Here is a 13903-nt window from a genome sequence, read left to right on the forward strand (position 1 = left end):
CTGATAACATGCCCAGAACTTCAAGAAATACATCCTGACAAATTTAATATGGAATTTATTTCATGCCACATCTCTAATAGGATGCATATTGAATATGAAATTCAGTTAATGTCATAATTTATTAGAAGAGAAATCTCAAACTCTCAAACCTTAAAGACTTCAAAAAAAGGCTGATAATAAATCACATGAAGCTAAAGCCTGTGCATAATTTAGCACAGGCAATAAAGGCTGCCCAGGCTGTGTACTCACTACACCCTTCTACTGCACACAAAAAGACAAATGTTGCCATGTAATAAAAAAGATCAAGGAACTGAGCTTAAATAAAGTTAACCTGACCTCTCTGTTCTAAAGAAAAGAGACTATTTTGCAATCCAAATCAATTCTCCACTGTGTTTCAACAATCAATAAATGCCTACATTTGCAGTACTACAGAATAAAATACTTTTCAAAACCATGAATTCAGATGTCACAAAAATATTTGAGAATTTGACAGTCCACTAAACTCCACACTGCACCTTGGAGAACCTTTCTCCTGTAACATAACTCTTCACTTGCTCCACTCAAGCAAATATCAGAAAAAAAAACCCCAACCATAAAAAAAAATCAGAAAGATGTCTTAAAAGCAGAGATTCTCCTGAGGTTTCCAAGAGTTCTTTAAGTTCATTATCAGCAACTGCAAACTTTGAACACAAGATGACTATAACTGGCAAGCAACTGTAACTTGAATGAGAAAGATTACAGATTGTATACAGATCATGATTCTCCTGCTAGAGATTTCTTTCATCTAGAAAACACACACATCTTTCCTCCATAAGCAAAAGAAAAATAATATGCATCAAATCCTATTTGCATTTTCAACTGAGAAACTGTTTTGAGAAGCAACTATGCTGCTTCATGTAATAGACAAGAAAGTTTCTCAAAAGTGTGACAAAAAAGTAGATGACTGAAAGCTGAAGTTCAATAGTGCTCCTATGCAAATTGGGACATATTCTCTGAAAATAATGGTTCTAGTGACTGTCAAGCCTGTGAGCCTCCAGTCTTTTGGGGATATTCCTGTCAAGTGCACATCGCCTTTTATACTCATTTTATACCCGTTATGTTTCCTCCCAGCACTTGCGAACAAATGATACCTGTTGACCTTGAACTCTATTCAGAAATTCCATGTATCTTCTCCGCCCTGTGCTAATCTCTCACTGTTACTTCAACACTGTAAAGTTACTAAAACTCTAAAAGATAGGTTACAAGATTGCACTGAAAGTCTGTAGCAGTCTGTAGCACAGTAAAAAAAGTAATCTTTTTTTTTAACAAGCATTTGGCTGGGATATATGAGGATACCTATTTTGAAATGGCACATCTAACATTGCTTAGAAGGGAAAAGATCACTTTCAGATCCAGTATTGGAAAATAACTTTTACTTTTTCAGATACACAGTAGCAACAGTAACAGCAAGAGTCAACAGAAAAGTAAATAGCACAGCATAGAACAGCTGGGAACAAATCAATCTTGACGGCCAAAAATCAGCACATTCCAGGCCACACTGCAGAGTCTAATCTTGTCTTTCACGACAAGCATAAAATATAGATATTTTAGCAAGAATACAACGGAGATGCTTCAGGACAATGCTGATTTTCATTCTCTCCAGCAGGTTTTAGCATGTTTTTAGTTCATTTAAGCAAAGCTAGTAGGTGAAAACTTCAATGCATCATTTGAACACAGCGCATGTACATGCGAAGGATCTGTAGTCCTTAGTTCATTTCATTTTCCCAGACACAATTAAAACATTCTGCAGATAACAGAAGTACAGTCTTCTAAAATGATTCAAAAAAAAAGCAGGCACAAATGAAGACATGGAGTAGTGCACTGCTGGTAAGACAGATGCAGGAACCCCGAAAATTCCCCCAAAGCCACACATTTGACATTTGTGTTCCTGAGGGTCCCTCTGCTCAGAGGCAAAGTGCAAGAAGGTCCAAGAGGCTGGCTAGGGTATTTCAGTATGTATAGCTATAGTAGGTCTAAACTATAAACCCTCTGAAGACTGTGCAAGTCAAAAGCATCCTCCTAGTAGGAGTCATGATGCCCCTCTACCACACTTAAGACTGTAATTGCAAAAAAAACTACAAAAAAAATAGCAACTCTGAATACTCATTCAGATGCAAAAGGACCAGAACTGCAGTATTACCTAATACCATATTCAAGACTGGCATGGCTTGTATCAGCCTCAATTTCAGGTGGAGGAGGCACAGGGCTCTGAGGACAAACACGTATTTTGATTCCAGGACAGTGAACATAATCTTTCCAGGACATGAATATAGAACTGAAGGTATCAATTTCAAAAGGGGTACCTACATTTAATGCTAATGATACTAATTTCAACAAGAATTTGTATTTGCTAATGTTACTAGCCAGCCTTTGTGTCTTGGTAAGGCCTTGAAAGGGAAAGCCTGCTTCTGCTCTCCCCTACACTTCATGCTCTTTCCTTCAACATAGGAGGACATTTTCACATCAGAGGGGATCTTCACCATAAACAGAAAAGACTTAAGTAGAACAGGAGCAAAACCACTTTCACTCAAAAAGAATGAACATGTTATTGACTAATATTAAACTGCTTCTGAGGGATCTATTGCTCTACTTGAAAAGATTTTTGGGCACTTCACAGGAAGTGCACACACCATAGCTAACTGATACAGCTTTCTTACCATCATTCTAATGCTTCCCCAAAAGGAAAAACCAAAACCAAAAAACAAACAAAACAAAACACCAAAACCAAAACAAAACAGACCAAAAAAAAAAAACCCACCCAAAAAAAAAATCCCAAAAGTCCTTAAAATCGAAAGACTATTTAAACAGATACATTCATTACACTAAAGCAGTTCCCAAAAATTTTCTTTCATTGTTCTACCAAAAGAGTCTTTACTCACTGTGTTGGTAAAACAAGGAAAGAAAATTCACTGCAGAGAAAAAAAAGATTCACTGCAAATTTTCATATGTGAAAAGAAAATCTGAATAACATATATTAATGGATAGTAAGAGATATCTAACAACTGCAAAGGCAAAACACAGCTGGAACAACAACAAAAAGCTATATAACAAAAACTAACCAACCAACACAAAAAAACCCCCAGAAAAAGCCAAAAGAAAAAGTAAAAGAAATGTATTTAAAAATATAAATCAAATTAAAATATGAGATAAATTATTAAAAACCAGTGTAATTTCATAACTTCACTGTTGTCCTGCAGCAGCTGTAATTAAGGAGCTGATTAGGGTGATTTAGTCAAATCTAGTTTTGCCCAACAGAAAGCTAGTAATAATGCAGAGCACTTTAACTTCTTTAGAGGCAAACAGAAGATCACTTGTTATTAAGATTACCTGTTTTGTGTTTTGATAACCAGGTGAACAGTGAGTCCATCATGAATTCCATGCTGAGTCAAAGTATCTTGATCTTTTAAAATTTTTCCAGCAAATATCAACACAAGCTGATCAGTATGGGACTTGAAACGCTTAGAGATTTCTTCCTTGAACTAAACAAAAAAATAAATATTATACATTTATATAATTATATACTGAACTGCAATTTTTAAAAATAATTTAAGAACAACCTGGTTTCTATATTTGTTATATTACCTCACTTGTACTGCATATTCTGTATTTCACAAACTAGAAATACTTTTGTTTCCTGAACTTCTTTCTGTCATTCAGAAAGGAAAGTGAAGAATTTCACATCTAGATCATTAGTTACATAAGTCGTGACAACAAAAATCTGATTTCTCTTGAAGATTACTGTGACAGGCATGCATCCATGACATAAATACACACTAGTATAGACACTATAAACACACCCATATACATATACACATAGACACACCTGTATACACATGGTAAAGTATGCATATAATTACATACTAGCAAGTACACAGATACAAATGTGCACACCACTGAAGCCATCCACTGCTGAAGGATGCAATGCCATAAAGAGGATAAATCTGTCTAGACTTTTGCTTGAACTGAGTATATCCTCCTTAGATGTAGTTTTGCTGCCTTCCTTCCATATGTCAAAAACTAGCATTCCTTTCCACACAGACAAAAGTTATATTTGGCTCTGCTTTCTCATTCAATGCATGACACAGCTACATGAAATGAAGTAACAGCCCAGGGCACAGTGAATAAACACATTTTTCATTTCATTGAGAAATCATTACCATACAAGACCTTTTACAAAAGCGACTGCTTGCTAAGTGTTAACCTGTCACTACAGGACACAAGAGAACACAACGCAGACACGCTGCTGCTCTCAGGCAGGGAAAAGAGAGAGTTTATTTTCTGACTCTTACATTTATAGATTTCCAAAGGTGATAGAGGATTGGAGGGTGAAAGTGCCACCTCTCCAGGGACACTGGACAAACCAACAGTCTATCAAATTTTTCCTCCTCCATAAAAGAATGCAAACAATAAGTTGCTTACAGAAAAGTGTGTGAGAAAGTTTCATACAAGAATGCAAACATCAGAAGGCTTTAGAAAATCTTAAAAAATCAGGGCGACATTAACCGTCCAAAACATCTTAAATAACAGATTCATACACTTTTTTTTTTTCCTGAGGCAGAGGAAGAAAATCATCTACACATGTGGAAGACAGAATCCTAAGAACATTGTTGAAAAGGATTGTAAAGATCATCTAGTTCCAACTCTTCTGCCAAGGGCAGGGACATCTTTCCCTAGACCAGGTTACTCAAAGTCCAGTCTGGCTTTGAATGCTTCCTGTGATTGGGCATCCACAGCTTCTCTGGGCAACCTGTACCAGTGTCCTCACAGTAAAGAATTTTCTTCCTAATATTAAAGAGGGTAAAGTCATTACCCTCATATCATCACTCCATGCCCTTGAAAAAGTCCCTCACCATCTTTCATGTAAGTCCCTTTTGGCCACTGAAAGGCTGCTCTAAGGTCTCCCTGAAGCTTTCCTTCTCCACAATGAACAAAAGTCTCTCAGCCTGTCTTGAAAGGACATGGACTACAGCTCTCTGATCATCTTGGTGGCCTCATCCCAGCTCACTCAAACATGTCCACGTCCTCCTCTGCTGGGGTCCTCAGAGCTGGATATAGCACTCCAGGTAGAGTCTCACCAGAACAGAGCAGAGGGGCAGAATCCTCCTTGCTCACCCTGCTGGCCACGCTGCTTTTGGATGCAGCCTGGGATACAATCAACTTTCTGGGTTGTGAGAACACATTGCTAGGTCATGTCCAGCCTTTCATCAACCAGCACCCCCAAGTCATCCTCAGAGCTGCTCCCAATCCACCCTGTATTTGTATTTGGGATTGCCCCAAACCAAGTGCAGCACCTTGCACTTGGCCTTGTTGAACTTCATGAGGTTCATATGAGCCCACCTCTCAAGCCTGGCAAGAATGGTATCCCTTCCTCCAGCACCTCATTCACACTACACTGACTGGCACACATTGTTGGGGTACACTAAATCCCACTGTCTATGTTACTGACAATGTTAAACAGTGCTTGCCCCTGTACCAATCCCCAAGGACACCACTCATCACCTGTCTCCACTTGGACAATGAGCTATTCACCACCACTTTAAATTCGTTATTCACTGAGTAGTCAATCACTGGCTGGAAATGATGAGCATTTCTGTCCAACTCTCCTAATGCAGTGACTCATCCTTTTAATTATCATGTAACAATTCAACCAACAATGTCAGCTCATTTGCTTCATTGTTCTAAATGCAAGTTTTACTTCATTGTAATAATACCACTCCTTGTACTACAAAAATATTCAGTTGTATCTGGGCATAGAAAAGAACTCCAAGTTGTGAAAATAATGTTTCAACATACTTGAAACCTAGTGTATTCATGGAAACTGGTTCACCGTACTCCTCTAGTAACTGAATACAGTAAAAATAATGTAAAATCATGTCAATTTTTTACATGATTATTAGAAAAATATGTGGAGAGAAACACAGTGAGAATCAGACTAAAACACTGGACTAATGTCTAGACAGAGGCCTGATTTTCCTAGGGAGAAAAGTAAAAATTATTCTTAACTAGAGTGAGTTGATTCAAGGTTGAATTCTCCTCAAAGCATGGCAACTTGTAGATTTGAAATTAATTAGAACAAATCCAAGGCTTGTGTTGTTGAAGGACTTTGCCCAAATTGCCATTTTACCTCAAGTTAACTTGTTAACATAAGCTTTTTTTTTGCTTTGAAATACAAAAGCAATATTGTTTTTCATATTGAGAACACCCACTGGCTTTTTAGCAGCACACCAGCGCTACTTTCAATTCCATGCCAAATACCCTTATCTTCATAGCAATTTTAAAATAATCACCATTAACAAAAGTTGCCTTTTTTGTTCGATGTTAAGACGTGGGAAAAAAACTCTCCAAAGTAATCTAGGACTTTCACTATACCTGCTCAACTTGATTGCCTCAAGCTTTTTGCAAGGTACAGATGGACACCATAAAATGCTGATGTCTAGTGTTGAACAAATGCATACTGGTACCTGAGCTACTCAAAGTAAACACTTTGTCACCAAACAAAGCAAATATCCAAACACACAAGAAGTAGAACAGCTGACTAAACCAGATATTGTTTTGCACTGTCACTTTGCAGAACAGATCCGTAATTTAAACATTAACCTATTAACATCTGACAACCTGGCCTTGGAAGAACCTGGTAAAGTGTTATTCCAGGTGAAGTGAAAGTGTTAACATTCAAACTCTCCTTTGACATATTACAACCATATAATGTTTCAAAAGCTTCTGTTGACTCATTTTATGACATCAAAACCAGCAACAGTAATAATCTTACTATCCACTCACAAAACAAAATGTTGTAATAAAGTAATAAAGGGAAGAAAACAAATAAATTAAAAAATACTTTCCCAAATTCTCTCAACCTCAGCTTAGTAAGTAATATTTAAAAATTTAATTACAGTAACAACCTGGAAGAGGTATTGGACAATTAACATCGAAGTCCATTGAAAGTAACAGAAAACAGGTCCCTAAAATCTTCAATTGCTTTGAAAATGTTAAGCTACAATTTTATCTAGAAGACTGTGAAAAAAAGAGTTTCCCCACAGGAAACTCTGTTTTGAGCATAATAGAGCATGACATGGAAGCAAATGTTTGTACATAGAAGGCTGAACTGCAGTTTTCATTCCCAGCAGTCTCTCAAATAGTTCTACTACAAAGAAAGATTTTGAAACAGCATTACCTTGTTTGGCACTGCTTTTTTTAAAAGCACCCGTAATATTAAAACTTTCAAATGTCTTTCCTAACAACATACACAGTTAAGCATATTGACTGAACTCCAGTCTGTTTTACACCCACACTGAGCAGTCTCAAAAGTAAACTTTGATGAGCTCCAGCCTTCTTTCATACAACAGAATTAATGGTTACAGGTCGTCTTGACCCAAGAAGTAAGGAACCAAACATACTCATGGCCACAGCTGATAGCTGTAGTTTCCTTTTGGGATGAATCATGACCTGGACATCTCACTACTGACTTAAAGTGAGTCAGTAAAAACAGGGTTTCATTGCACAACTCTAGGACACTACACAGGAAGGAAAACAAGAATTTGTCATTTCAAGCAGGAATACAAGCACTTTTGGCCCAGAACAGACAGAGCACAGCTAGAAAGAACACATAAAGTAAGGCTTTTATGTAAGAGTACTGTCTTTCGTGTCGTAATGGAGTTACTATCTTATGGTGGCTTTGCCAATGACCCATGCTAGTTTCATAATAAAATTATTTCCTCAAATGTCTGCAATCAAATCAAACTCACAAAAAACCCCTGCATTTTAAAACTCAAAGTCAGATTCTTGATGAGCTTAAAAGGTTAGCAGCCGATAAAGCGTGAACTGCAGCAGTGCATGGTAGTGTAAAGGGCTCACAACTCAAGTTCTAGCCATCTCTATTCCCTTCAGGGATTCTTCAGCAAGCCACAGCACTTCTCCAAGCCTTTGTTTGGAGAAGCATCACTTCTCCCATAAAAGCACTTGGTAACCTACTCTCTCCCTGTTCGTTATGTACCAGATCACTGGTAAAGCAACACAAACCCAAAACCTCCATTTAGAATAAGGACTGTCCTGGCTCAGGCTGGGAAAGGGATCATTTTTGCAGCAGCCAGGAGGGAGCATGGCTTGGACCCAGAGGTTATTCTATACCACCTCTTCTCATTGACAGCAGCTGGGGAAATGGAATCTCTTCCAGGGAGAAGGGGTTCCTTCTGGTCAAGAAAACATGGTGGAGGGAGATGTCCAGTATTGTCAGTTATCAAGGGATTTTTTCCATGTCAATCATTGATTTTCTTGCACCCTCTCTCATTAATATTGCTGCTGTTAATATTTGTTTTCTTATCTCATTGCTGTTTCCAGAAAATTGTTCTTATCTCGACCTGTGATCTTGACCTTTTGTGCTTCCAACTCTCCTCTCCAGCATGCCTTGGGTTGACTGACAACTTAAGAGTGAAAAGAGAAAAAAGCTTTATAAGTTACAGGACACTAAGATTCAACATAACCCATTGAGGTTTTTGTGCTGCGTAAAAATAGAAAATGCTTCAACTCCTCTCTTTCAATGTTATTTTCATCTTGAAAACTCTCAACTGTATTATACAACTCAACTAATTTATACAACATTCAGTGTTATTTAACAAACAAATAGAACACTCAGGCTCATGGGGGAGAGGGAGAGGAAAAGGTGACAGAGAGGGAGAAAGAGTGGCAGTGTGGTTTGGAAAATCTCAGTGCGGTCACCCAGTTAGGGAGTACATTCCTAACAAACAACAACACTGTTTAGGAAGAGCCAAAATCAGTGTGTTACTAAGGTTATTCTTGCACTTAATATAAAACACAGAACCATATCAACTACTAAGAAGATTAGTAGTTGACTGGGATAGTCAGTAGTAGTTTGTAGTAGTAGTAGTAGTAGTATTTGTAGTAGTTTGACTATCCCAGTCAAAACCAGAACACTGTGTCACCATATCTTCCAAATTCTTAAGATTTTACCCTAACTTTACTCCCAGACAATGACCCTTTTTACAGAGACAAGGTTTATAGTCACTTGATTGCAATATTGATTGGTTTTTAAAATCTTTACATGACACTTTTACCACAGCTAATTATTCATTAAGGTTTTCTATGCTGTTGGCAATTTTGAACTGCACATATGGCAATTTTTTTAAACTGTGTGACACCCCTGAGGGTGAGTGATTTTAGCAAAACAAACTCACAGGACAAATGCATCTGACATACCTAACATTTTTTAAAAATAATTAAAAATATAAATATGAATGTTTTACTTTTATGCAGAGAAGTATCTACACAAAAGACACTTCACACTACTATTTAAAAACTATTTTAAAATAGGTTTTCTTATTTTACTCTGTCTGCCAGTCATTTATCAGAAAACACCTATTGAGTACTATGGCAAACAATACCTTTGAGTTACATCTAAGCCAATAAAAGTCAATATACTTTTACTTCTGAAGGCTCCTTCTATCAAATAGTCACCCTACCATTGCTCTAAAACAATTTTGATACCACAAAATGAGGGGGAAAAAAACCCCAGGTTAAGAAATAAATATAATCAGAGTATATAATGAGGCAGACTCCGTAAAGAATCACACAGATGTGTTACAATGCACTGACACACCAGACATGGAAAACCTAACACTAAATGCTTCATGTATTCAAGTGCCTTGAGACACCTGAGAAACAACACAAACCTGAATCACAATCCTGGAAACAAAGAACAGACTGGATTCCATTATATACTTTCAACCTATTTTGTTTGTAGCATTCAGTAATCCCTGGATTACAGAAAAACAGTGAAACAGAATTGGATCATGGTAAAATAATTGTTCCTATAAAGTACAGTTTCTTAAAAAGGTAAAACATTACATAAAATACTAAAAGCATATGCAAGCCAGGAAACTTGCTCTAATACCAAACTACCCAAAGCTTTAACAATTTAACATTTACACCTGTATGATCTTTATAAAGCAGAAGACTACCGATTTGGGATTATGAGATCCAGGCACAAAAATTAAATTTATGGATTTAAAGTTTCAACCATAAACAGTACTGTAATTTCAATTAAAAAAAATAAAAAAACTTGACAAAAATCAGTAGTCTCAACACAATGGATACATGTACACATAAAATTAAGTAACTCAGGAATTTTATCTGTAGTTTAGTCTAGTGCAGAAAGCACATTTGTGTTCACCTACTTTAAGAAATACACTAGAAACTGTTAAATATGCTGTTACTGAAAACTGCATTCCACACTGAAGAGATATTCTATTTAAAGTTTGAAGCTAAATAAAAAGTGGGAGGAAAAAACCCCTAAACCTGGAAAAGGATCTAATCTGTTTTATGTGGAGCTAAACTCAATTTCACTAATTCTTCCTGATGGATATTGCTCTGAAATTTTCATATAATCAAAGGACTGTCAATCATTCTCTGTAAGAACTTTAAGTTTTCGAAATTATTAGCACTGATTTACTATATCCACTGTTTGTTGGCTCAGCAGTTAATAACACACAGCTAGACATGTTACTGTGTCTCAGAGTTGTAATGCTCACAGAATGGACAACTCAGTATCTTCTGGTGTGCTACACATGTGCAGACAGTAATTCTGGACCAGTTATAATAAACTCACGAATACAGCAAATGTCAACACAGGGCACTAAAACAACATCAAGAGGCATCAGCAAGCTTTAACTCTTCTAAAACTCCCTCATTCTAAATGATGAAGGTAAAAAAACCTGGTTTTCCAACACCTCAATACTCAAACAATCCATGTCATCCACTAAGACACGAGTCGCTCCTAAAATGAGCATGCCTTTTCTTTGTATACAGGCTTTACCAAACACATTAAGACAACTCTGCTAAACAAAAAATTGCAAAGACTGTACTGCCACAAACTCAGAAAATAAACCAAAGGAAGAAAACACAGGACAGGAGACAAATGGTGAGCCAGAGTATCAGCACTGTCAGGATCAGCTGAAGTCAACAAATTTATAGGTATTCATCTTTTACCCATCATGTACTCATTAAGTCGCTGCTCTGAGCAACACCAGTATCATACCCCATGAAGAATGCAAATATTTGGTCCTTGCCTAACACTGAGCCAAATTGTGCTAAGCAAAATCAAATAATTTTCAGAGAAGGAAAGACAGATAGACAGCAGCTGAAATCAACTGATCTCCCAGAGTAGCTTTGTACTTAGTTTATTTTCCATACCAACCTGCATACTCACTGCTCTAGCTGCACAACACAGAATCACAGTAACAAATCTGCTGAAGTCTTCCAATACAGGAAAAAATCTTGACAGAAAAGTTGCAAACATGGTTTACATTAATGGGGCAACATAAAATATATTTTTTTTACCCCTAAATTTGGCCCTGATGACATGAAATATTTTCCTAGAAAATCTAGGTTCATGTTCCAGCAGTATTCTGAAATGACCATAAAGAAATAAATAACTCAATTCTTTAAGTTCTAGTGTTAGCTGTGGAAATACACTGAGTGAGTTTCTTTTGCTGTTTTTTTTTGTTGTTGTTGTGGGTTTTTTTGTGGGTTTTTTTTTTTGTTGTTGTTTTGGTTTTTTTTTGTTGGTTGGTTGGGTTTTTTTTTGTTTTTTTTCAGCATACAAGTTACTGGGCCACCTATCTCAACTGTACAAACCACTTGCTGATCACAGATGTATTTGAACAGATATGCAACTTGCCTGGTATTTGAGATTAACCTATTTTCAAGGCTGGTTCTAGAAACATTGCATCTACTGTTGATGCTTATTATTATTAACAGCTCATTTTTGCAGTTTAAGAGAAAAAGCCAATATTAATCACACTAAAGGGACAATGCATTTTTTAGTGCTGTTACACTGCCTGGGACTTCAATCCAATGGTCAACCCAGCAGGGCAATCTTACTTCACAAGAATTAAGTTATAAATGCAGATCTAATATTTTAATAACAGTTCCAGAATATCGGTAGACAACAAAGACATCTGAAGTAGCGTCCTCTGTTAATTCCCTAAACTTGTATGACTGCTTTCAGTAAAAATTCATGTTGTACTCTTGACAGGGTACAACCAATTCAGTTTATGACAACTGTTTATTTGAAATTCTGGCAGCTCCACCAGTATTCAATCTGAAACAAACCTGTTAAAAATCAAATGTATTACAAAATTCACAGCTAAAGTAGATCTGTTTATTATTTCCAAAGGACCCAACTGATGGCTGACTGCTTTACAGGACAAACACAATCCTCAGGTTAGATTCAGTTTATGAATCTCCCTTTTGATACATCCTAACAAAACAAAAGCCACAAAACTGCAAAGACTTTTACAAAACTGCATTGATACTGCTCACAAATCTGTCAAGAACACAGAAATGAAAAGCACCCCTTTCAGACTGAGATTGCTGGGAAAGCAGTGGACAGCACTAAAAAGCAAACACAGTCATTTTACTTTTTTGGGAGAAATGCCTAGATCAAGCTTGCAGAGAGAGTAGCTCAGAGCACACAACACTGCAGCTGCCAAAAGACTAGAGAAGACAAGAAAGCAGCTTCAATGCATTGGCAGCTGGAGAAAATCACAATGATACCGAGGTCTGGGACACTTCTACTTCTAGCCCAAACACTGATGTACAAAAGAAGAAAACAAAACAAAAAAAAAAAAAAAAAAAAAAAAAAAAAAAAAAAAACACCACAAAACCAAACTGAGTGTAGATTAGATGTGAGGACAAAAAAAAAAAAAAAAAGAAACATTAGCATTTTCTCTATTCACAGCAACTAGGTGAAACAAAAGTCTGACAGTCTAGTTGAAGTGCTAGCACTGCATTTGAAATTTCAGAGCCTTTACTTCATCTTTTGTATCCTCTTCCATTAAACAGCCAGTGTCCTTCAGCTCAGACTTAAGGAATGATGCAAAGTTCTGTATCTAGACATTAGTGGTGCTTTTGGACATGTAACCTTTTTTTGATGAAGTCTGCAATACCAATCACACACACAAAAAATTGTGGAATAGCACAAAGGTGCCACATTTAGAGCCATTTCAAGGAGAAAAGTGGGAAATCCTATGGAAAATGAAAGAAGTTCAGAGTCTAGTGATGTCTACATTCTTTATAAGCAAGAGACTCTGTGTTTTTACATTTTGATAGCATCTTTTCTATGATTTGTTGCTTTCTAATTTAAATAAATGAAGTTTTAGTCAATACTTGCACAGCAAACCTTCTGAAGACTAGAAGACTTGCAGGAAACTGTCGATGAATCAGCAGGTGTCACTAGTTCGAGACAGAGGCAGCTGGGGCACAGACTTTTACAGGAAGGCATAATATCCCTAAAACCTTGGTTATCTGACATAACCACGCCATATGCTAAGTACCATACCCGTAACTAGCACATCAAAGTACAGGAGACTGCAGATTTTACAAACACAGTACAAGGCTGCGACCTCCCAAAGGTGAAGGCTGACTCACTGTTTTTAAAGACTGTTAGATCAAAATAAACACTGGAAACAGAGAGATACTAGTGACTGGCTATGTTTCCTACAGTCACGTTAGCCAGCCAGTGAGACAACTACCACCAAAACCAGTCTGCTCAACAGGACAACTCACACCTAGAAAATGAGAGAAGAGAAGGCTTTGGGGTGTCCTAATTGTGGCCTTCCAGCACCTGAAGGGAACTTACAGGAAGGATGAGGCAAGACTGTTTGCAAGAACATGTGCTGACAGGACAAGGGGCAATAGCTTCAAAGTGAAAGAGAGTAGGTTTAGATTACCAATTATGAAAAAATTCTTTACTGTGGGGGTGGTGAGGCACTGGAACGGGCTGCCTAGGGCAGCCGTGGATAGCCCATCCCTGGAAGTGTTCCAGCCCAGGCTGAATGGGGCTTTGAGC

General features: G+C 37.2%; 1 protein-coding gene across 8 annotated transcripts in view; it reads right to left on the reverse strand.

Annotated features, from left to right (window-relative positions):
- The window catches only part of UBQLN1 (ubiquilin 1), a 32957-nt gene that overhangs the window by 18416 nt on the left and 638 nt on the right, over positions 1–13903 (reverse strand). For 5 of the 8 annotated variants that reach the window (XM_064402859.1, XM_064402856.1, XM_064402855.1 and 2 more), the window contains exons 2-3: positions 8397–8459; positions 3367–3518 (exon numbers count right to left, since the gene is read on the reverse strand). In XM_064402859.1, coding sequence (XP_064258929.1) covers positions 3367–3518; positions 8397–8459 — 215 coding nt within the window. Of the gene's footprint in view, positions 1–3366; positions 3519–8396; positions 8460–11248; positions 11266–13903 lie in introns of those variants that run through there. The other 3 variants (XM_064402858.1, XM_064402857.1, XM_064402860.1) reach the window with 2 other exon arrangements.

Source organism: Passer domesticus, chromosome Z, assembly GCF_036417665.1.
Source record: "Passer domesticus isolate bPasDom1 chromosome Z, bPasDom1.hap1, whole genome shotgun sequence".
NCBI lineage: Eukaryota > Metazoa > Chordata > Aves > Passeriformes > Passeridae > Passer > Passer domesticus.